Here is a 23,708-nt window from a genome sequence, read left to right as displayed (position 1 = left end):
TGGTGATTCATGACATAGAAATTCATTCTGATATCAAGACAATAAAGATATAGATATAGATAGATAGATAGATAGATAGATAGATAGATAGATAGATAGATAGATAGATAGATAGATAGAACGATAGATAGAACGATAGATAGAACGATAGATAGATAGATAGATAGAACGATAGATAGAATGATAGAACGATAGATAGATAGATAGATAGATAGAACGATAGAACAATAGATAGATAGATAGATAGAATGATAGAACAATAGATAGATAGATAGATAGAAGGATAGATAGAACGATAGAATGAACCATAGATACATAGATAGATAGAACGATAGAACAAACCATAGATAGATAGAATGATAGATAGATAGATAGATAGATAGATAGATAGAACGATAGATAGATAGATAGATAGATAGATAGATAGAATGATAGAACGATAGATAGATAGATAGAACGATAGATAGATAGATAGAACGATAGAACAATAGATAGATAGATAGATAGAATGATAGAAGGATAGATAGAATGATAGAACGAACCATAGATACATAGATAGATAGATAGAATGATAGATAGAATGATAGAATGATAGATAGAACAATAGAATGTACCATAGAACGATAGATAGATAGATAGATAGATAGATAGAACCAGATAGATAGAATGATAGATAGAACAATAGAATGTACCATAGAATGATAGATAGATAGATAGATAGATAGAACCATAGATAGATAGAACCATAGATAGATAGAACCATAGATAGATAGAACGATAGAATGTACCATAGATAGATAGATAGATAGATAGATAGATAGATAGAATGATAGAAGGATAGATAGAACGATAGAACGAACCATAGATACATAGATAGATAGATAGATAGATAGAATGATAGATAGAATGATAGAATGATAGATAGAACAATAGAATGTACCATAGAACGATAGATAGATAGATAGATAGATAGATAGAACCAGATAGATAGAACGATAGATAGAATGATAGATAGAACAATAGAATGTACCATAGAATGATAGATAGATAGATAGATAGATAGATAGAACCAGATAGATAGAACGATAGATAGAATGATAGATAGAACAATAGAATGTACCATAGAATGATAGATAGATAGATAGATAGATAGATAGAACCAGATAGATAGAACGATAGATAGAATGATAGATAGAACAATAGAATGTACCATAGAACGATAGATAGATAGATAGATAGATAGATAGATAGAACCAGATAGATAGAACGATAGATAGAATGATAGATAGAACAATAGAATGTACCATAGAATGATAGATAGATAGATAGATAGATAGATAGATAGATAGATAGATAGATAGATAGATAGATAGAACCATAGATAGATAGATAGAACCATAGATAGATAGAACGATAGAATGTACCATAGATAGATAGATAGATAGATAGATAGATAGATAGACTTGACTAGAATTCAACTAAACATTTCAGATTGGCCGATCGCTGTTTTGATGTACAAAAACACTCGCTAGAGAGATATTTTTTTTAATAAATGTTTTGTAGTTATGGGCTGTATGCAGTAACAAAATAAAAAATAGCATGGTCTATGAATATCTGGGCTATGTATTTTATGTTACTACATATATAAAATACAAAACGTTTAAGCCCATTTCAAAAAACGACTCTTTAGCTAGTGTTTGTACCACACAACAGATTGGCTAATCTGATCTGTTTTGTTTGGTAAAAAAAAAGTCTTAGTGTTTTTGTAGATATTTATAGCCTATGTTGACATGTTAGAAGTATCCATAACAGTCTCGTGGTTATGATGGTGACGGTGATGATGCTGTTGCCAAGTTTCGCTTTGTTAGAAATTCTTAACGTCATATGGTTAAGTTTCGGTTTCCCAACTGTTATATATAAGAAGATCTACAAAGTATTCGGATAGGCTACATAAAGCGCACAGACGCCTCACACACATTCATTTCTCAGCATTCGGTAAGTTGTTTTCAATTACTTTAATATTATTTCTACTTAAACATAACACTTTAAATTTATATTCCGAACGCTATTTGACATTTTATATCAGATGAATTATGAAGTTGATATGTTTGTAACATTTTGCACTATACTGTTAAAGCAACAGTTAACATTACGATATAAACTTTGATATAGGCTAATGCAAATTATGTCGAGTATGTATTAATTTTGAATACGTTGATATTAAATATTATTTTTAATACTTTGATATTAAATATTATTTGTATGCATTTTATAAATTATAATTATACATTAATTTATTATAGCTAGGCTACCTATTACAATCTCAATAATTAGAAAATTATTCATGTTTTCACAGCAAGCAAAAAGCAAAATATTACTGAAAGTTGTTGACAACTATTTCTCAACATGGGAGTCCAAGGACTGAAGAGCTACATTGAAAGTAGCAACAGAAATTATTTAAGGAGCTGGGCTTTTAGAGACAATCGACTAATAATTGATGGATGTAACTTATTTTATTCGCTGTACTTTGACTGCAATTTGGATCAGATGCATGGAGGAGACTATGATGCTTTTGAGGAGCTGATCATACAGTTCTTTAAGAACCTCGCAGCATGTGACATTCGCCCTTATGTTGTACTTGATGGCGGGACTGACCACACCGACAAAAAATTAGACACTATCATGAAACGAAAACAGCAGAAAATAAATGCGGCCTATGCCCTGTCTATAGGGAAGACAGGGAGAGTGCTTCCTATGCTCGTTAATAAGGTGTTCAGACAGCTACTTCATAAGCTCAAGGTACCACTGGTTCAGTGTCTTGAAGAGGCTGATTGGGAAATTGCTGCCTTGGCTAAAGAGTGGAATTGTCCAGTTTTGTCCAACGACAGTGACTTCTATATATTCAACCTCAAAGCGGAATTCCTGCCAATCACACATTTCCAGTGGGAAAACGTGAGTGTGGACAGAAGGACAAACCAAAAATTCATCCAAGTCAAATACTTTACAGTGGGACATTTCTGTGAATCTATCAAAATGAACGCTGACCTTCTCCCACTCTTCGCTTCCATCTCAGGCAACGATTATGTGAAGTTGCCAAATATCAAGGGCCTGGAATGGGAGGAGTACTCGGTAACTGGCATGAAAAATACCCGTATTGATGGGTTGCTTAACTGGTTATCCAAGTTTCCAGGGCCAGAAGAAGCTATGAGTGTTTTGCTGAAATATATTGACACCAAAGAAAAGGCCATCGTCCAAGAAGCACTTTTGAATGGAATGGAAGAGTACAAGCTCATCTCTGGTTCTCTTGCCCAGTTCTTTAACTCAAATGCGATCCCACAGATAGCTTTGACAGGTCCTCTGCAAGTTCTGCCTAAATGGACCTTGGAGCCTCTACTTGAGGGGAGGATGAGCTCCACCATCATCGATGCACTGTTACACCAAAGGGTTTTCTTGATGTCCCAGGTTGAGAATTTCGAACTCCCTTGCAGCAGTGAAACCTCTCGTCCCATACGCCAGGTGATTTACGGGTTATTGTTGTTGAGAGAAAAACAGACAGCAGATAAACAAGCCATTAGCAAGCGCTATGTTGAGGAATTCGGCAGACAAGATTTAATGATAAGACATCAGAAGGTTGAAGCCAAACAGACCAGAGTGATGGAAGAACTTCAACTGGACACATTACGGAAGGTAATGAAGGATGCTAAGGATGTCTTGGCACTGTTTTGAAGTGAAATGAAACAAATGTTTGTTTTACAGTATTTGTCTTCCTAATGTTTCTAGGAACCACATGACGTGCGTCTTCAGGTGCTCCTTGACACTTTGGGTGTGTCGTCCACAATGTTAAGAGGGATCCCAGGTGCTCTACAGCTGCAAATGTTGGCGACACGTTACTGGCTTGTAAACGCACAACCTCAGCCGTGCCAAGTGCATCTCTGGGGGCTGCTACTGGGAATGGTCTATGGAAAGCTCAGAAGTACACCTAAAACAGAAAGAGGTATTGACTATCATTTATTATTATCTTGACAGCAGATGATGTTTTCATAGCATGCAATAAAGTAACAAAGCAGCCTCAGGCACGTATGCCACCTTTGGAATGAAAAAAGGGAAATATGGTGTAATGATTAGCCTACCTAAATGGCATGGGCAAAACATTGCTGGAGTTTTGGAGTTGGTCAAAACTGTGTTAAGCAAGTGCATAACACTTTGGGGAAAAAACTATCAATACATGTTTTTTGTTTTTGTTTGGTGGTTTAGACATGCTGTTCAGACTCAAACGACAAACGGGTCGAAGAAAGATCTATTTGGAGGAGGAAGCAGCTCATCTTTACAGCCAATGGCAGTCGTGCCTGACGTGGAGTCTCAATCTCAATTGTTTACTGTGTCTTCCACTATCTGAACCAGAGTGTGCACGGTACAACACCCTTTATTACTTATAAACCATACTTTTTTGATAATAATTGTCCTTTTCATCCTTATTGTTACAAACCCCTGGTTTTTGATTGCCATTTCAGTTCCTTTCTCCAGCCTGTGCTAATAATAATAATAATAATAATAATAATAGAATAATAATAATAATAATATATATATATATATATATATATGTTTTTGTAGTTTATGTTGTCCCTTATCAGTGCAAAATTATCACACATATATATATATATATATATATATATATATATATATATATACAGTATGTATATGTATATGTATATATGTGTATATATATATATATATATATATATAAAAGGATTCATGCTCACATTGTCCAAAACACCACTTTTCTAGGGCGTTTCCAAACTTTTAGAGGGTATATATATATATACACTCTATCATATCATGTTGAAGCTATTACGGTGTGCTGACCCAAAAATCTTTTGCAAACCTGGGCCAAGTTTAAAACAGTAACCAGGCATCACAGCTGGCAAAGGGGCATGTCTGACTTTGACATGTATATATTGCCACTATTATGTAATCAAAATGAAAATTATTATTGCTTGTCTTCAATGATAATGTCAAGTTACTTTAATGTATTTGCACCAAAAAATGCTAAGGATTTATGCTGATAACGTCCAAAACCACACTTTGCCAGGGGTGTTTTTAGGACACCCCATTAAATTCCATGGTTTTCCATATCAGGACATCATAATTTTTTATTTATTTATTTATTTTTTTAAATCATTGGTTCTTGGCAAGTCTTAAAATTGGGAAAATAAAATAATAACACATGACATATAACACTGTGTCATTATTTATTTAACAAAAACTAGGCCAAAATGGAAAAGCAATGGGTGAAAAACTAAGTACACACTCTAAAAAATGCTGGGTTAAAAACAACCCAAGTTGGGTTGAAAATGGACAAACCCAGCAATTGGGTTGTTTTAACCCAGCGGTAGGGTTAAATATTTGCCCAACCTGCTGGTTAGTTTTATTTAACTCAACTATTGTTTAAAAATTACTGTATTGCTTAATTAAAATTAACCCAAAGTATGTTGGAAATGAACATTTATTAATGTTCAATGAATAATTATTAAACAATAAACATTTATTAAATTGCTAATTAATAAATTTATATTAATAAGCTATTAAATTTATATTAATAAAATATTAAAGCTTATTAATAAACATTCACCTTTTGTCTATTATTGTTGCCTCTAATTGCATCTGGTTTTTAATTTCCCAACTATTTTGGGTTCATTTTAAGCCAGCCATATAGCAATTTTTAAACAATAGTTGGTTTAAATAAAACTACCCAGCAGGTTGGGCAAACATTTAACCCAACCGCTGGGTTAAAACAACCCAATTGCTGGGTTTGTCCATTTTCAACCCAACTTGGGTTGTTTTTAACCCAGCATTTTTTTAGAGTGCAGCTTTATCGTTTCCTTAGGAATTAAGCGGGTAAGTAGCAGTCAGGCACTGCTAATCAAATACTTTTGCTTAATTGATCATCAGTAAGTGTGAAGTTCTGGCACTTTGCTGGTCTGGAGTCTTCAGTTGTGCGTTAACACAAAGTCAAGGAGGAAAGACATCAACAATGATCTTAGAGAAGCATGTGTAGCTGCCTTCTATCTGGGAAGGGTTATACAGCCATTTCCAAACAATTTGAAGTCCATTATTCTACAGTGAGGAAGATTATTCACAAGTGGAAGACATTCAAATCAGACACCAATCTTCCCAGGAGTGGATGTCCCAGCAAATTCACCCCAACATCAGGCTGTGTAATGCTCAGAAAAATCACGAAACACGCAAGAACTCTGTCTGAGACTCTACAGGCCTCAGTTCACATGTTAAATGATAAAGTTTATAACAACGCAATTAGAAAAAACAGGACAAATGTGGCATGTTTGGAAGGGTTGCCAGGAGAAAGCCTCTTCTCTCTAAAAAAAACATGGCAGCACAGCTTAGGTTTGCAAACTACTGAACAAACCACTAGACTTCTGGAACAGATAAGACCAAAGTGGAGATGTTTGGCCATAATGCACAGTGGCAAGTTTGGTGAAAACTAAACCCAGCATGTCAGAACAAACACCTCGCAACAAAAGTCAAGAACGCTGGTGGAGGGGTGATGATTTTGGGCTTGTTTTGTAGCCACAGACCCTGGGCATCTCACAGTCATTGAGTCGACCATGAACTCCTCTGTATAACAAAGTATTGTTGAGTCAAATGTCAATCTGTCTGACAGCTAAAGCTTGGTCAAAATTGGGTCATGCAACTAGACAATGTTCTGAAGATCACCAGAAAATCTACAAAAAAAAAAAAAAAAAAAAAAAGAATCAAGGTATTGCAATGGCCCAGTCAAGTCCAGATCTCATCCCGACTGAAATGCTGTGGTAAATTGGAGCAACATTGTAAAGAAGAATGGGCCTAAATTCCTCCTGAATAATGTGAGAGACTGATGAAATCATACAGATAACGATCATAAGGTGGTCCTTAGTTTGTCACCCATAGCTTTTCTGTTTGGGCGTAGTTTTTGTTAAATACATAATGACACGTGTGATATGTCACACCGTGGGTTGTTGTGAGGGTTGTATTTATATATATATATATATATATATATATATATATATATATATATATATATATATATATATATATATATATATATATATATATATATATATATATATATATATATACATCTTAGAAGTGCACATGAATACTAAGTGTGTTTTTGTGTTGTTTAGTTTGTACAGTGGAACACTGGTGCACGAGGTTGTTCGAGAGCTCAGGAGAGGCATCGCTCTGGAGTCTCTGCTGATGAGGGGCTCAAGCGCTGAACAGCTCTTCAAACAGCTGAAGGATGCAATTGTGAGCTTAGTGGGTGAAGACTTCATCAAGAAAATGAAAACTGGGCTTGAGCGCAGAGATGCTGGGAAAACACAGAGTGGCTACAAAGGCCAGAATCAGTCTATAGATGACTTGAGCAGTTGGTTTGAACATCTGATGAATGAGGATATCGATGACAATGACGATGATGATCCTGATTGGAACAAAAGGAACAGTATGGCCATCCGTACCAGACACAAGGCTAAAGCTCGCAATGCTTATAATCCCTCCAAGAAATATGACAGGAGATGCTTTGACTTGTAAAAACAAACAAAAAATCATCAGTTTGCAGGAATGTACTTACGATGGAAATAGGGAAAGGCATTGCATCAGAATGAATGTTAAAATGATCCACTGTATGATATCAGAATCACGTCATGCACAATACCGTTTTTGTTATATTGTTATATCATTTACTGCATGACTTTGCTTGATTTAAACAAAAAATCATTATGAGATATTTGTATTAAGCTGTTGAATATTGGTATCAAGAAGGTCTTATGTTTTTTCAATAACTGGACTATGGTTGTGTTCTATGATGTTCATTGAGTATTTCAATGAACATATTTACAAACATAACATGGAAGTTTTTAATTGAAGTATTAATTTTCTATTTTAATCTTTCTTTGGTGTGTAAATAATTTTACAGATTTCTATATTACTACATAATATTTTAACTTACAATTACTTGAAGTATATTCAGTAACATACAGTACACTCACATAAAATGATATAGAGTAAATGTCAACTAATTGACTGCCTGTATATCATATGTAAACTATCTTATTGTCCAGCTCTAAACTGCAACATGTGGACAACTGTGCATTAAAGTACTATAAACATTATCATCATGAATTTTTGTAAAGTTGCTTTGAAACGATGTGCATTGTGAAAAGCGCTGAACAAATAAAAATGGACTTGACTTGAAATAATTCATGTAGTGCATGCATTTCATTCCTTTACATAAGGTATAGTTAAATAATCAGATTAAATCCAGATTTTTAATTTGTAAAAAATTTTATTGTACAATTGTGTTCTGAAATGACCACAACAGATTACTGGTTTCAGCTGTGCAAACCACAATAAAATAAATACAATCTCAAATATAGAAAAAAAAACTTTTTACCTATCACCCTTCATTTAAAATGTTCATACTGTTCAATATCAGTGTATTACATTGTTTGTTTTCAAAGCAAGAGAGATGCTAGAAAACAGAACGGGCAGAAAAAGAATTGCACAATGTGGCCATAAACAACCACTATCTGCAATACAGAGGAGAAATATGATCACATACTGTAAAAACTCAAGAGTATCATCTTTACCTGTACCACAGTAACAAGATACAGTGTTGGCAGATGGAAATAAGACTATGCTGGTGGGCTGCACTGAGGTTTTTCGGCTTGGGGTGGGGGCGGGGAGGGGGTTAGTGTCAGTCAAACTTTAGTCAAACATTTCTGTACACCCAACATGAGCATCCATTTAACCAACTACATCATTAAACCTTAAAATACTAAGCATTCACCTAACCAAGCACCAAGCTGGTGAGAAAATAAATAACACTACAGATAAAAGCCAAAGTAAGGTAAAAAAAAAAAAAAAAAAAAAAAAAAAAGGCAAAATCTTACTTCAGATGGCCCTGATACCAGTGTATTAACATAAGGAAAGTAATAATATCGTACTGATATTATGTAAATACAGAGGAACTGATAAGTACTTGTACAAGCCAGTTGTATTAACCATCAGTCTAATATAAGGGCATAGAACTACTAGTGCATGTACCTTGAAGGTCATCATAAGGTGGGACCCTGTAATCTCGTAATGCCATCATATTGTGGGATCCTGTATCTTATATAATCTTCAGTTACAAAATGAATATGGCATCAAAGAAAAATGTTCAATTTTTTTTTTTAAAGTAAACGATGTGATGGTTTAGCACATCACGTACGTATTAATTCACACCTCAAGTCTCATCGGGACCCAAAACATGAGATTTTAAGTGGTCCGTTCCACCAAACACCGGAACGCTCATGGTTTAAGAGGACAAAAGCTTACAGCATTTTGCAATGCAAAATAAATGATTATTCAAGCATAATTTGGAATCTGGAATGCAGAAAGGCATTATCCATATTGTTCCACAAACCTCTAACCAGAAATGTTTAAACAGAAGACACAAAATCCTTTTAATAATAATAATAATAATAATAAAAAAAAAATCATCAGAATACATCCCTTAAATCATGAAATCAAGACAGCCACTGTATGGACAGATACAGTATCTCATAAATAAAGTTCTTCCAGATGCTATGGGAAGTAGTACAGTCATAAAGCAGCACACCAAAGCATCTCCACGGGCAAGAGGCGACATTTCAGCCAGGACCAGTTCATAGCTCCACAATCAGCTCCTGGTCTTGACCGTAAAAAAAAAAGGAACTGCACATACAGGTCAGACCCGACTGATCACACTGGATTGTTTCGTACGGTATGAGACCGGTCCAAGCCACATTCTAAACCACACGCCCCAGCCCCGCCCACCATCTCCTGCACAGGACACAATGTGTGTCATACGTCATGGAAATCGTCAGTGTCTGCCATTTTTTCTCTGCCTCTGAGTCGCTCTAATTTCTTTATAACTTCCGATACCACACAGACAGAGGACGTGAGGCCCAGCAGGAACAGCAGATCTGCACGGAGAGGACAGCGCATATATCAGTGAACAAATCACGTGAAGCACGCACACCCTAAACACAATAAGTGCAGGTGCTCAACTAAATCAACAATGAAATGCACATGTTTTGTTTAAATTAATTACATGATAAACCAATAATTTTTTTTGTTTAATTTAATAAAGAATTAAGAATTTGTTTACTTTATTAGCTGAACAAATTTAAAATATGAAAAAGAACATTTTTAGAATTAATTTTTGGTATTAAATGATTTGCTTTTTGCATTCAAAAATCCACAAGTTTATGTAAAACATGATAATCATGTTCTCTTGGACGGGGTTAGTTATTTAACTAAAACTAAAACCATAACTATATAAACTCGTTAATTAAAATAAAGCTGAAATTAAATAACACATAAAAATTCAATAAAAAAAAAAAAAATGAAATTTTGAAATTTTGCCCTGGAAACTAACTGAAATAAAAATATAAGCTGTAATAAAAGACCCAAAATTTCTAAAACTGAAATAAAAATGAAGATTACAAATTAAAAAATAAATAAAAATGGACAATCACATAACAAAATGGCTAGAACTTAAAGGGTTAGTTCACCCAAAAATTAAACTTCTGTCATTAATTACTCACCCTCATGCCGTTCCAAACCCATAAGACTTTCATTCATCTTTGGAACACAAATTAAGATATTTTAATGAAATCCAAGAGGTATTTGAACTACACATAGGCAGCAATGTCATTACATCTTTGAAGGCCCAGAAAGGTAGTAAAGACATTGTCCACGCGACTGCAGTGGTTCAACCTTAATGTTATGAAGTGGCGAGAATATTTTTTTGTGCGCAAAAACAAAACAAAAATAATTACTTTATTCAACAATTTCATCTCTTCCCTGTCATTATTATTGGCCAGTACCTTTCTGGGCCTTGAAAGGTACAATGACGTTGCTGCCTATGGGTGATTCGGAAACCTCTCGGATTTCATCAAAAATATCTTAATTTGCGTTCTGAAGATGAACGAAGGTCTTTCGGGTTTGGAATGACATGAGGGTGATGACATGATGAGTAATTAATGACAGAAATGTAATTTTTGGGTGAACTAACCCTTTAAACTAAAATTAAAATAAAGAGTGAAAATATAAAAATGAAAGTTAATTCAAAATGCTAATAAAAACTATAAATAATATTAAAAGAACACTGCTCTAGGATGATTTAAGAATGTTCCAATGAGAATCTTGAACATCTGACTGTTTATACAAGGAATTTGCATGATGAATGTCACATATTTACTTATTTATTAGAGAACTAGAAATACCACAGAATCAATTTTCTTCTGCATATTTTTCTGGACTCCACTGTATGTGATATGAAAAATGTGGTGTACTGTGGTTTCCTGCATTTTTATTTTTGTTTGCATACCGAAAATGCTGAGGCTCTCTGTTTGAAAGACCTTCTGTAGTGGAGGGAAGTATATGACCAGGAGTTGGCCCATGATGGAGCCCAGCACAGCATAGCAGAACATCCTGTTACTGCATAAGCCCATCTCGTGCACCATCCGTGTCTGCAAAACAGTGAAGAGAGACCTCTGATGATTCAGTGGCATAAAATCCAGGCCTTAAACACTAATCAAAGACAGGAAAACGCACTTTGCCACTATGAACTTTTTAAACAACATGACTCATAATTCCTACAGCAGGGGGCAGTGTTTAAGATTCTGCTCACCCCACATTCTTAATATATTCCATGAGAAAGGACACATGCTTGTACGTTTTGTTGATTTTTGATTATGCCTATACCTGTGATCGGGAACTGAGAGCGTTGAACATATCGAAGAACACAAAACAGGTAAACGTCATGGTGGTGTCACGTGGGGTGATCTCATTGTCCCGCAGCTGAAAAAAAAAAAAGAAAAAAAATGTATTAGACTAAAGGGAAGTGGTGGTGGGAGGGGGATCTAGGACATGCTTTTGTGGTTCCTTGAAAAGCTTTTAGCATCGTTCCTACAGCTTTCAGGAGACAATTATTTCATTAAATTTAAATGTACTCCATTACATACTACATTTTCCAAAACTGTTTCGATGCTACTTTACCCAGAGAAAAACAACACTTAATCATTTTACGGCTCTTGTTTAAAGTGTTTCTAACCAATTAGAGGCTAGGAAAGGTAATGGCACTTGTGTACCAAGGCTCCATATTAATTCTCAAGTAGACAGGCAAAAAAACACCACAAAGCTAATATATAAACAGCATTGCATGATGCCTCTAACAAGGCACAGTGTTAACAAATAGTTTAGTCATTTACCTAATGCCCTGTTTTGAATATAAATAGAACACAAATGAAAAACAAAGCAGAACACAAATGATGTTCAGGAAGGCAATGAATAATCGCCTACCTCTCTCCAGAACACAAACAGTGTGCCGCAAACGATGATGAAGGACGACACTAGAATTTTCACCATAAGACTGCGTGTGATGATGCTGTCTCGGACGTTCCGCGGGGGTTTCCTGATCACGTCCCGATCAACAGGTTCCACTCCCAAACTAGAAGAAGAATTAAAGTTCATTCTTATTCTGACATAAGCAACGTTCAATGGTCATGCACTAAACTATTGTTGTCCTGACCAATGCCGGTGATAAATCTGTTTGTAATCAATTTATTACCTCTGGGCTGGCGGCCCATCCATGATGATGTTGATCCAGAGGATTTGCATGGCATTCAGAGGGTTGGGGAAGTTCATAAGCGTTGCCAGGGAGATGAGGGTGAGGGCAGCAATGCTCCTAATGAAAGTGAGCACAAACATTTAGAGATTATTTTATCATTTATTCATAAATATTATATATCAATATATATATATATATATATATATATATATATATATATATATATATATATATATATATATATATATATATATATATATATATATATATATATATATATATATATATATATATATATATATATATATATATATATATATCAATATATATATATATATATATATATATATATATATATATATATATATATATATATACACACAAACACGTACCAAAAATATTATTGAAAAGCAATAAAAGTTAAATTATTAAAGTTAAATTTAAATATAAAAAGTATATAATAATATATAATATACACATTTAAATGTTTATATAGTCATATATAAGTAATATAAGTATTGTTCTTTTGAACTTTCTATTTCTATAGCTTTATAAGCAGCACAAGTGTTTTCAACATTAATAATAATAATAATAATAATAATAAATATTTCTTGAGCACCAAATCAGCATATTAGAATTAGAATGATTTCTGAAGGCTCATGTGACACTGAAGACTGGAGTAATAATGCTGAAAATACAGCTTTTCCATCACAGGAATAAATTACATTTTAAAATATTTCACAATAGAAAACATTTACATTTTTTAAAATATAAACATTTTAATTTACATTATGTTTCACAATATAACCTTTTTACTGTATTTTTGATCAAATAAACACAGCCTAAGATTAATTAAAACAATGAGGTTTTTGTGACAGGAGGACCCTGAAATATTTCAAAATCACACTGTTAAATCTTTGGGATTGTTTTAATTCTGAATGCTAACATCACTGCCTCTATACGTGAGCATCCACCAGAAAAAAAAAAAAAAAAAAAAAAAAAAAAATATATCACAACAATACAATATAACAAAAACAAATGACACTAGGTCACCAAAAAAATTTTTTTTTTTCAATATTTAGACTAAATCTGCAGAGCAACTAAAAACAGCACACCCATCTGGCTTCTCGTACACCACATACAAAAGCAAAAAAAAAAAAAAAAAAAAAAAATTAATTTCTGATATGAAACCATGCCAACTCACGTGCTCAGCTGAAAGCGCACAAAGTTCTTAATGTTGTTGTAAATCCCTTTTCCTTCTTCAATGGCAGACCTAGAGTGAGAAACAAAGGCTTGAGGACATGTGTAAACACATCAGACGTCATATCAGCGATCCGCACAAGTTTGATAAAGCCAAAAAAAAAAAAGAACAAAAAGAACAAGAAACCATATGCTCACAAGATAGTTTGAAAGTCGTCGTCTACGAGGATCATGTCTGCTGCCTCTTTGCAGACATCAGTGCCGGTCTTACCCATAGCCACACCGATGTCTGCTGCCTTCAGAGCCACCGCGTCATTAACACCGTCTCCTGTCATAGCGACAACTGCACCGATGTTCTGTAAGGACTGAAGCCAGAAAAAAAACATTAAAAAAAAATATATATGGCCATATGCGAATCACGATCACAAACAATCTGCTCTGTGCACTCACCTTAACTATCTTTAACTTGTGTCTAGGGCTGGCTCTATAGAATACCACTATCTGTGGAGAGAAGTTACAAATCAATTTCATGGCACATCTTGGGACCTGTTCACACAGAACATGACAGGAAAACGCTGTTAAAAATGCGAGATAGCATGTAAGTGGATCGAAAAAAGCCCAAGGTCTAGAAAGTTTAACTTTTAACTTGAGCACCATGTTTTTAGAATGCCACGACATGCTGCAAAAGATGTGAGACATGAACACAACGGTTAAAGACATTTGTCTAGCACTTGTTTACACTGAAAAACAATGTAAAAGTAGCGCAGTGGAATGGAATTGTGTGAACCAGCCCTTATTCTTGTAATTGTTCGGCACTTCTCATTTGTATCAGCCAATGAACAATTTTCAAGACCGTTCATGTGGTTTTGAAACCTGTCCAAAACTCAGCTGTGGGTCTTTTGGATCGTAGTGCTAAGAAGAAGCTTAGAGTGTATGAAGGCGTGTTCATACCCTGGACACTATCTGAGAGAGATTCTGGATGTCCATCTGGTCGACTTCATCTCCAGACAGAGATTGAGAACCTTTGGTATAGAGACCCAGTCGACTTGCTGTGGTGGAGAAAGGCAATAGAATAAATGTATGCGAGTAGGGTGTCAGTGCTTCCCACACATAGACTTTACTTGGGCGGGCCGCCCACATATAATAACGGCCGCCCAAGTATATTGGAGACACATTTTTGCTTTTATTATTTTTATCCTCTTATACTTTTATATCCGCGCAAGATAATGAAACCATCCGCGATCGATTAACTAGTCGTTTCGTACCTGCTCGTTATGTGTGCGTCAGAACTGTTTACTCCCGCTGACATTCCCACACGTCATTCCTACACAAGTCACAAGGCGGCGCTGTTGCACGTTCTACAAGCTCGTGCAACAGCGCTTCAGACTGCTTCAAAGTGATTCTCAATCAATGAAAAGCGCAGATTTATGCCAAGCGATTGCTAATGAACACAAGTTGATGAATTATTACAATGTCTACTTTATGGCCTTTATATAAAATGTTTTAGACGATTGTAAGATCGGCCTGCAATAGTACAGCCATTTCAAAATAAGAGTCCCGGTGTATTTCAGGCTTGATTATAATTAAAAGTCACACGCTTTTTTCTTTTTCTTTTGGGCATTATTGGTATTTTGGTTACACAATAAATTGTATTTAATTTGAATTCCATTTAATTCATAGTAAATTACTGTAGTCTCCCCCACAGGAAGAAAAGACTTAAGAACATTATTTGACATATATTATTCATTTTATAAATTTTATGAGTAAACTCTGTGTGCCATTCACTGAGAGAGACACTATATGACAGCAAGGAGAACATGAACCAGGAAAAGGTGAACCATTTAAATGCTGTAATTATGCATAATTTACAATGCATAATAATGCACAATGCATAGTAATGTATGTAATTAAATGTAATATCCAATGTAATTAAAATTTCAATAAATAAAAATACTGTTAAAAATCACACATTATTTGTTTGTCACATAATAGAAGTAATAGAAGGATTTTTCGCCCAGCTACCACCGCAAGTATATTTCAAACCTGTGGGAAGCACTGAGGGTGTCATATTGAATATTCACGGCTTTGCTGATGCTGCAAAATTTATTATTTGATTTGCTAGCAAAATATTATATATATATTTACTAGAGGCAACAATAATCAAAAGGTGAACATTTATTAATAATCAATTTAATGTTTATTGTTGAATTATTATCACATATTGTCAAAAAGCTGAAAATGATCTAATTTGGTAGCTATATTTTCCAGCCCTAAAAGATGAGATGTGCAAGTGCTGGAAACGTTTAGAAATTATATCAATTGTTGAAGATGGAGAGACACACCGCTGAGACAGAAAAGGAATAACATGATTGAATGTCATACCAATTGACACTGCAGTCTCTTGAGAATCCCCAGTGATCATCTTCACCGCCACTCCAGAGCCGATGAGCGTCGCCACGGCCTCTTTCACTCCTGGTCTAGGAGGGTCGATGATGCCCACCAGCCCCAGGAAGGTAAGAGCGCCCATCTCAGATCCAGAAGCAAATGCCAGCACTGCCAGAGGACAGATGAAGAACATCAGCTGCTGCCAAAACCTGATTGATCTCAATATTATTACTGTGTCCTCCATGAAATGTCTTTAATTAAAGGAAGCTAATAGAGAGGAATGTCAATATGTGAAAGCACTTCTTCTGCGTCCTCTGAGACAACTTAATCTTATCAAAACAAGCCAAATGACAAGCAGGCCAGCTGTAAGCTGGGAAAGCCTTGCCAGGGTGCAACTAGGGTGGCACCATTAGAGCTGACACAAAGAACATTTGTGTGTCATTTCAAAGTTATGTGTGATTTGATCATGGCAGGAAAGCCGTCTGACGTTAAGCCACAGTTTGGGAAACCAGATGAGCTGAGCTTTATGTATAGAACTTTTCAGAAATGCTATTAACAATCATATAAGCCGTGACTGAAGAGTCAAACAATTCATAAAAAGTAGGACATCCGAGCTTTACATAAAGAAGCTAGTAATAACTTTCAGCAAAGTTTAAGCCACATTCTTAAGTACTGACAGAGGTAACACTTTAAGGTTTTCCTAAACACTTTTTGTTATCCTGGTTGAAACTCCCTTCACATCCTTATAGCAATCAATAATAGAAGTGGTATAAATATTAAACAATATACTTCTGTGGGAGGGTGGAATCTAATGCTTTCAAAGCTAGCTTGCTATTGCTAGCCTTTGTGTTATTGTGTTATGTCAGCCCATAATGCCACCCCCAACCACTGAATCAGTTGATAGCTAGTCAGCTAATAATAATACAGCAGGGTGGCATAAAATGCATAATATTGAGAACAATAAGGAAGGACACAATTTTGAAATCCAGGGATGGAGAAGCATCCCATTGGAACAGTAAGTACGACACTTATTTTTAAATGGAGAAATAGAAGTTAAAATATAAAAGAATAAATAATCAGAATTATTTTAAAAATACAAGTATTATTAATATTGTATAATTTGTATGTAATTATTATTAAAAAGCTGGATTTTCAGCAGTCATTTCTCCAGTCTTCATTTTTATATTATTATCAATGTAGAAAACAAGTTCAAAATATCAGCATTTCATTACATTTTTGTACCAGTTTAAGTCTTTACTGTCACTTTTGATCAATTTTAATGCATCCTTAAAGAATAAATGTTTTTTTTTTTTTTTTTTTTTATTACCCCAAATAACCCTTACTGACCCCAAACATTCAAACGGTACTACTGTAAGTGCTGTACCTCTGAGACCCGCAGTACCCATGTAGCTCTTCTGCTGCTGGTAGAGTTCTCTCTGCTGATGGGTCAGAGGCAGAGTGACGCCTTTACTGTTGTAAGAAGTACAGAAGCGGATGATCTGCTCATAGGCACCCTTCACAAAGAACATGGCAGGCTTATCCTGTCATTTAAATCAGATATAAAGAAAGACAGTTAGTCTCGCATAACCAAACTTTTGACTACAGAATAACTTTGCAGCTTATTCTGACCAAGTACTGCCCAGTTAGAAAAGAAAAGGCAGTGTAATTTATATGTAAAGTGACCATTTTTTAACATGACATTTAAGGGGTAGGTAAATCAGAATCAATGTCACCACATTAACAGACCAACATGCAATAAAACTGTAGCTCATTTAAATGATTACATGAGTCTTTGAGAACGGTCGTACACACAAAACAGATAAAATGATTGCTTGAAGATCAGAATTTATGTCAAAGTCAACAAGTCCCTTTAAGGCAAGCCATTTCACTTGCCGGCCATCTTTTAAATGCCTCTCGGGCAGCTATTTAATTCATGCAAGTACAGCTCCAATCAAATTTTCCAAAGCTGTTCGCCAAGCTTATGATTAAGTTTCATATTTAAATCACCAATGAAATCTGACCACAACTCAAAAATGTTGTTTCTTACGCTGAAATGGACAACCAATGCACATGTACAGTCCTAAGTGTGAGTCTCAGAATAGCAATCGAAGCATCTAACGGCAGCTGCAGTGATGCAATGACTTCACCATTCGGCAACTGGCTCTTTTATATAGAAGACGGGACTTATTTTTTATGGCGAGTGCATAATCTTTGTGTAATAAAAAGTCTTTGGTACTGATTATTTCAAAGACATAACACAGAAAACAAAGCAGTGAACCTAACAAATAGTTCTTCTTATGCAGCAGCCTGGTACCTAAACACACTTTTATTTCCCAGTGGAATGATAAACACTTGTGTACCCTGACTTCCATAAACTGCATGAAGCTGCCCACTCAGATTGGTTCTTAAGATTTCAAGAGAGCTCTTTGAGAGAGCTCAGTCTGAGCCTGAGAGTAATAATAAAAAGCCAGCCAAGTGGACAAACATTTGGGCACTGTCCACCCATTTTAAGACATAACATTTTGGGGGGGTTCCTTTAGTGCAAGTAAATCAATGGGATCACCAAAGTGAATGTGAATTTAACGTGCACTATTGTGATGTTGCCAAGTAATTTTCAGCTCCAGTTACTTAGCACCATCAACTCCTTCAAGTTTATAAAGTGTTTTCTGCCATGTGGCCCAGCTTACCTGCTGGGTGCGATGCACGACGCGGACGGCCATCCACTTCTGCTCTGAGGAGAAGGGGATCTCTTCCAAACGCACAAACTCCTGCTGCAGCCCCTCCAAACCCATCTATAAACAACAGAAAAAATGTGGTTACATACTCTGCTCACTTGAATCCTTAAAGGAAGATATAGAAAATCCAATCTAATCTCAAAGAGACTGATCAGTTCTGGTTCCATGAAAAACTCTTACAAAACACAATGGATAGATACAAAATCAGAAACTGAAAGAAAGACAAGGTCAGATCATGCGAGACAAAGTCTTTTGTGGAAAACTGAAGAAAGGGTGCCTCAACAAATCACTGTTCAAACATATAAAAAAAAATGAAGTCTGAAACTCTTTCACACTGGCAATTCTTATAGTTAAGGGCCTGACCCTGAACACCCTAACATTGTGGCTATGAGTTTTGTGCAGACAAGAACCACCCACATTTTCTTCAGAAAACGTAAAAATCCAGTTCTTTTTATCCTTGGATTTGCATCAATTTCTCTGTTTAAACCCCATGTAAACGTCCCTGTGGTGAAAACAATGTTATTAATGTACCAGACGTTAACACAACCGGGACCCTCAAGGGAGATGCTGTTGCCACAGTAACCTGTTCCATGGGGTGTGAAAGCGTGTCTGCTCATCTTAATTAGCATGAGCGAGAAAAAACGATTCAAACACTCTGATTTTGCCAAAATAAGGTGACACAAGGTGACAGACAGTACCACGCAGGCATTATCCCCACAGGCTGCTGCCTCGTGTTTGAACAGGTGGGAAGAGCCAGCAGGCAAATCCAACCACACTGTTTGGATTTAGTTATGATAGAGTTGCATGTGGTATCACAAAAGAACAATAATTATCAGCATATCATGCAGAACGCAACATACTGTACCTTCATAGCCAGGGCGATGAGGGCACCTTCCGTAGGGCGGCCCATTAGGTTGTTGCTCCTGATCATAGCATCATTACACACACAGCCAGCCTACAGGATTTCAGACACCAAATTAAATATGTCACATTATAGTATCCAAACAGCTCTGCTTTTCATAATATTCTTTTCTCAACCTCACCTCCACGATCTTGCTAATGGAGGTGTTAGAGAAACCATGCACCACCTCTCCATCCAGCAATACCTCGCCAGAATTGTTGTACCCGACACCGGTGACCTGTAAAAGATACCAAATCGGGTCGTTAAAGACGTTAAAGTCAACATGAAACGGCATTCACAACCCATTTTTAACTTAAAAAGTATGGCATTTATAACTGAAACGGGGGAAAAAAATGTAGGACAGGCTATGTCGAATAGAGATTTCTAGAGATATGAGCAACTTTATTGTTGTACCCGACGAGCAACTTTATGTGAGCAACTTTATTTTTAAAAGAAATTTGAAGGAATCATGAAACATTCTTTCCAAGGAAGTTATTATATTTTGAGGAAAGATTTCTAACTTTAACAAACACACAAATGCACTGCCACACAAGGCTCGAACAAAGACGCTAGATGACTTTTAGCAGTCTTTTGACAGTGCTCTGTTTGAAGCCCAGAGGGATGGGAAATAAAAAAGCATGATGTAATAGACCTGGGAGAAGCGACCTAGTAAGTTTAAAAAGTGAGAGACTCAATCTACTCCTCAGCCGACTGCTTTGAAGATTTATTAGAGCACGCCGATGGCACGGCAATGAATTCAGGACTCTGCACCGATGCCATCGGGCATCAGATGCTGCTTCTGTTCCTGGGAGAGAAAACCAGAGGCTTCTCTTCAGATTCATTGGGCTGATGAAACACCGCAGCTATTATCACTTAAGATTGCGCATTTCTAATATGGTGATGGCTTCAGAACAAATGAGACCCGACAGAGCAAGGCACAATAATACATTTTTTTTTAAATATATTTTAAATTGTAACTTATTCCTGTGATAGCAAAGCTGAATTTTCAGCAGCCATTTCTCCAGTATCACATGATCCTTAAGAAAGCATTCTGATATGATGATTTAGTGCTCAAGAAAGATTTTTTTATTATTATCAATGTTGAAAACATTGCTGCTTAACATTTTTGTGGAAACTAATAAATTCCATTCATTGAAAGCTCATAAGCAAAGCATTTATTTGAAACAGAAATCTTTTGTAATATTACAAATGTATTTACTGTCACTTTTGATGAATTTAATGCGTGCTTGCTGATGAAAAGTATTAATTTCATTAAAAAACTGACCGCAAACTTTTGAAGTGTAGTGTAAATACAAATTAAGTACTGTTCTCAAGACTTTCACATATCATTCTTTCAAACTAAACATATCCTTGTGTAGCCAGCCAGCAACAGTGTTTGACACGATGCTCTTGAGTCTGAATGACAGCAAATCTCTTTATTCAGATTCCAATCTATGGTTGCAAATCTTCCTAAAATGGGAGCTGTGAGGAAGGACTAACTACCTATTAATGACAAAAATGTTTAAATTAAGTGCTAAACAAGCACATAGGACTTTAGTGTTTGGTTGTCCACATACTTTGGTCATGTAGTGTAATTTTACCCTCCTAAAAAATTTTTAGGGCCCTTACCTCAGCATGCTGTCCATCAGATGTGAACAGGTGAGTGACTGTCATCTCATTTTTAGTGAGAGTGCCGGTCTTATCTGAGCAGATCACATTACAGCAGCCTGGAGATGAGAGGGAGGTTTCTCAGTTTAATACACACAACAAAGATATTCTAAATTCCATTAAAAATCTGTGCAAGAGAAAATGAGATCCAGTATTAAAAAAAGATTGAAAAATACTGTCCAAGACACCCACGCAATGATGTTATCACATATTAAGACAAACAACATATTTGTGGAGTGACAACACCCCTATGGTAAAATGTAAATGTGTGGCCTCAAGTGGTAACAGCTTTACAAATGGGAAATGGCTCATCTAATAATATTTGAATTGAAAAATTGTATAACTTTTATTTATATAAATAAATTACATTTCTTTGTTTTATAAAAAAGAAAAATGTTGACTATTATAACAATGTCTTTACTACTTTTCTGGACCTTGAATGTGGTAATTACGTTGCTTTCTATAAAAAAAAAAAAAAAAAAAAAAAAACAACAACAACTTGACCATCAAAAATATCCGAAGATGAACAAAGGTCTTACGGGTGTGGAATGACATGAGGGTGAGTAATTAATGACAGAAGTAACCCTTAAACCCCTATGTATTCCTATTTTACCATCTCTGTTTAGTTCAGCCTACACCTTCATTCAAATATAGTTCTAGAGATAAATTCCACTGCACGCTGTGCCAAACAATCCTAGTCCTGACCACTGTATGCTCACAATATAGCATAGCTTCAAGTGCTACTTGTCAAAAGTGTTGTTTCATAATTAGTAAAGAGCCATTAAGTTCATCGCATGGTTGAAAATGGTTCTAAACAAAGCAATAAACATTTCTAAAAAAATGTTAAAATGTTACTGACACCCACAAGAACATTTGGGTCTGATTTAATGTGTTTACTCCGCATTAAATTAGTGCATGTTCAGTGTGACTGTGGCTGGTCATTTGACTCTGTGGGCTGACTGATTCTCATATGTCTCATGATTATATAAGGCCACAGACGGGAGAAACCACCAAAGTCATTTTTTTGTTCTCCAACAGGAAGGAACTTCCTGACACAAGGTATTTGTCTGAACACTAGATGAGAGGTCATTTGACAATAGAATACAAAAGATTTACAGCCTGTCTATTTAATTGATCAGTGTTTTGTGAACATTCATAACCTTTCACAGATAGCATGCGAAACACTGCTAATTAAATTCAAATGGCATTTTGCTAAAAATTCTAGGAATGCACCGATACCACTTTTTCTAGAACAAGACCAATACTGATACTTTTATTTTTAGTACTTGCCAATTCAGAGTACTGGCAAGAGAAACCAAAAGAATAAGAATCAAAAAAGTTAGCTTAGCAAATAGACATTTCCTTCAGTTATGTTCATGCCTAATTATGTCTGTTAAAATGTATTGTAGGAGCTACTGTTATTTTCACTGTTTCACTATTATTGCTCTATCATATTTTATCTTTAATTTAATAGCACAGTGAATATTTAGAGCTGCTCCAGCAGGGCTCAACCAATCAAGAGCAGTGAGTGATTTCCTCTTTGTGTTTTGTTGTGAGATTAACATTGAAGACAAAGACAGCAGTAGGTACTGTATATTAGGCTGCTGTCACTTTAAGAGCTGCACATATCCAACATACTGTTACACACACGTTTACTTTCTCTACTGTTTACGTTTACTTAAGACATAACCGACTGTTTCACAAGGATACTTGCCTATGCTGGCATAATTTTGTGTGAATTTGTCTGTTCAAGCACAAGCAGACATGAAAGAGAACTCGATTTAATAAGCTATTCGCATGCTGTCTGAGAGGTAGCTTTCTGGGCGCGCATTTCAGATGTTTGCGCACAGAAAACTTATTGAAAACGTCATGTGATTACTGTACTGCCTTCCTGTAATAATGTAGGGAACCACTCGTTATACATAAATTATTTAACAGTTAAATTATTTAAATAAATAATAATATTAAATTAAATATTATAAATAATAATAAATAAATAAATGATTTAACATGTTTTTAATTGCACATACGATTTAGTTTTAATTCAAATGACGCAAGTGTGCTGAGTGAACGATCAGCAATCAAGAGCATGCAGTTCTCTATCTTTACCGTCAGTTAACCTAAGTAATTGTTTCTTGTTTACCTTCGTCGCTTTTGACATATC

General features: G+C 35.4%; 2 protein-coding genes across 2 annotated transcripts in view; one reads left to right on the top strand and one right to left on the bottom strand.

Annotated features, from left to right (window-relative positions):
- The first annotated feature begins 1,859 nt into the window (after positions 1-1,859).
- Positions 1,860-8,255, top strand: aste1a (asteroid homolog 1a). Its single transcript, XM_048154159.1, has 5 exons — positions 1,860-1,995; positions 2,357-3,687; positions 3,781-3,994; positions 4,255-4,411; positions 7,182-8,255. Exons 2-5 carry the CDS (start codon positions 2,407-2,409, stop codon positions 7,585-7,587), a joined length of 2,058 nt encoding a protein of 685 aa, XP_048010116.1. The 5' UTR covers positions 1,860-1,995; positions 2,357-2,406; the 3' UTR covers positions 7,588-8,255.
- A 66-nt stretch (positions 8,256-8,321) lies between these two features.
- The window catches only part of atp2c1 (ATPase secretory pathway Ca2+ transporting 1), a 38,558-nt gene continuing 23,171 nt past the window's right edge, over positions 8,322-23,708 (bottom strand). Inside the window, exons 13-27 of the mRNA XM_048154158.1 lie at positions 21,506-21,603; positions 20,019-20,114; positions 19,841-19,930; positions 18,928-19,032; positions 17,625-17,781; positions 16,238-16,408; positions 14,807-14,904; positions 14,306-14,356; positions 14,054-14,220; positions 13,860-13,928; positions 12,656-12,772; positions 12,388-12,535; positions 11,791-11,886; positions 11,414-11,555; positions 8,322-10,004 (exon numbers count right to left, since the gene is read on the bottom strand). Of these exons, the coding sequence (XP_048010115.1) occupies positions 9,883-10,004; positions 11,414-11,555; positions 11,791-11,886; positions 12,388-12,535; positions 12,656-12,772; positions 13,860-13,928; positions 14,054-14,220; positions 14,306-14,356; positions 14,807-14,904; positions 16,238-16,408; positions 17,625-17,781; positions 18,928-19,032; positions 19,841-19,930; positions 20,019-20,114; positions 21,506-21,603 (1,727 nt within the window). The 3' untranslated portion in view covers positions 8,322-9,882. The remainder of the gene's footprint in view (positions 10,005-11,413; positions 11,556-11,790; positions 11,887-12,387; positions 12,536-12,655; positions 12,773-13,859; positions 13,929-14,053; positions 14,221-14,305; positions 14,357-14,806; positions 14,905-16,237; positions 16,409-17,624; positions 17,782-18,927; positions 19,033-19,840; positions 19,931-20,018; positions 20,115-21,505; positions 21,604-23,708) is intronic.

This window comes from Megalobrama amblycephala, linkage group LG13 (genome assembly GCF_018812025.1).
Source record: "Megalobrama amblycephala isolate DHTTF-2021 linkage group LG13, ASM1881202v1, whole genome shotgun sequence".
NCBI lineage: Eukaryota > Metazoa > Chordata > Actinopteri > Cypriniformes > Xenocyprididae > Megalobrama > Megalobrama amblycephala.
This window is presented reverse-complemented; position numbering and strand designations above follow the sequence as displayed.

What these genes read in the sequence shown, in the direction of transcription:
- aste1a (XM_048154159.1), top strand. Translation starts at nt 2,407, where the DNA reads ATGGGAGTCCAAGGACTGAAGAGCTACATTGAAAGTAGCAACAGAAAT. An exon ending in AACTGGACACATTACGGAAG is followed by an intron (nt 3,688 to 3,780) that starts GTAATGAAGGAT and finishes TAATGTTTCTAG; the next exon opens with GAACCACATGACGTGCGTCT. An exon ending in TCTGAACCAGAGTGTGCACG is followed by an intron (nt 4,412 to 7,181) that starts GTACAACACCCT and finishes TGTGTTGTTTAG; the next exon opens with TTTGTACAGTGGAACACTGG.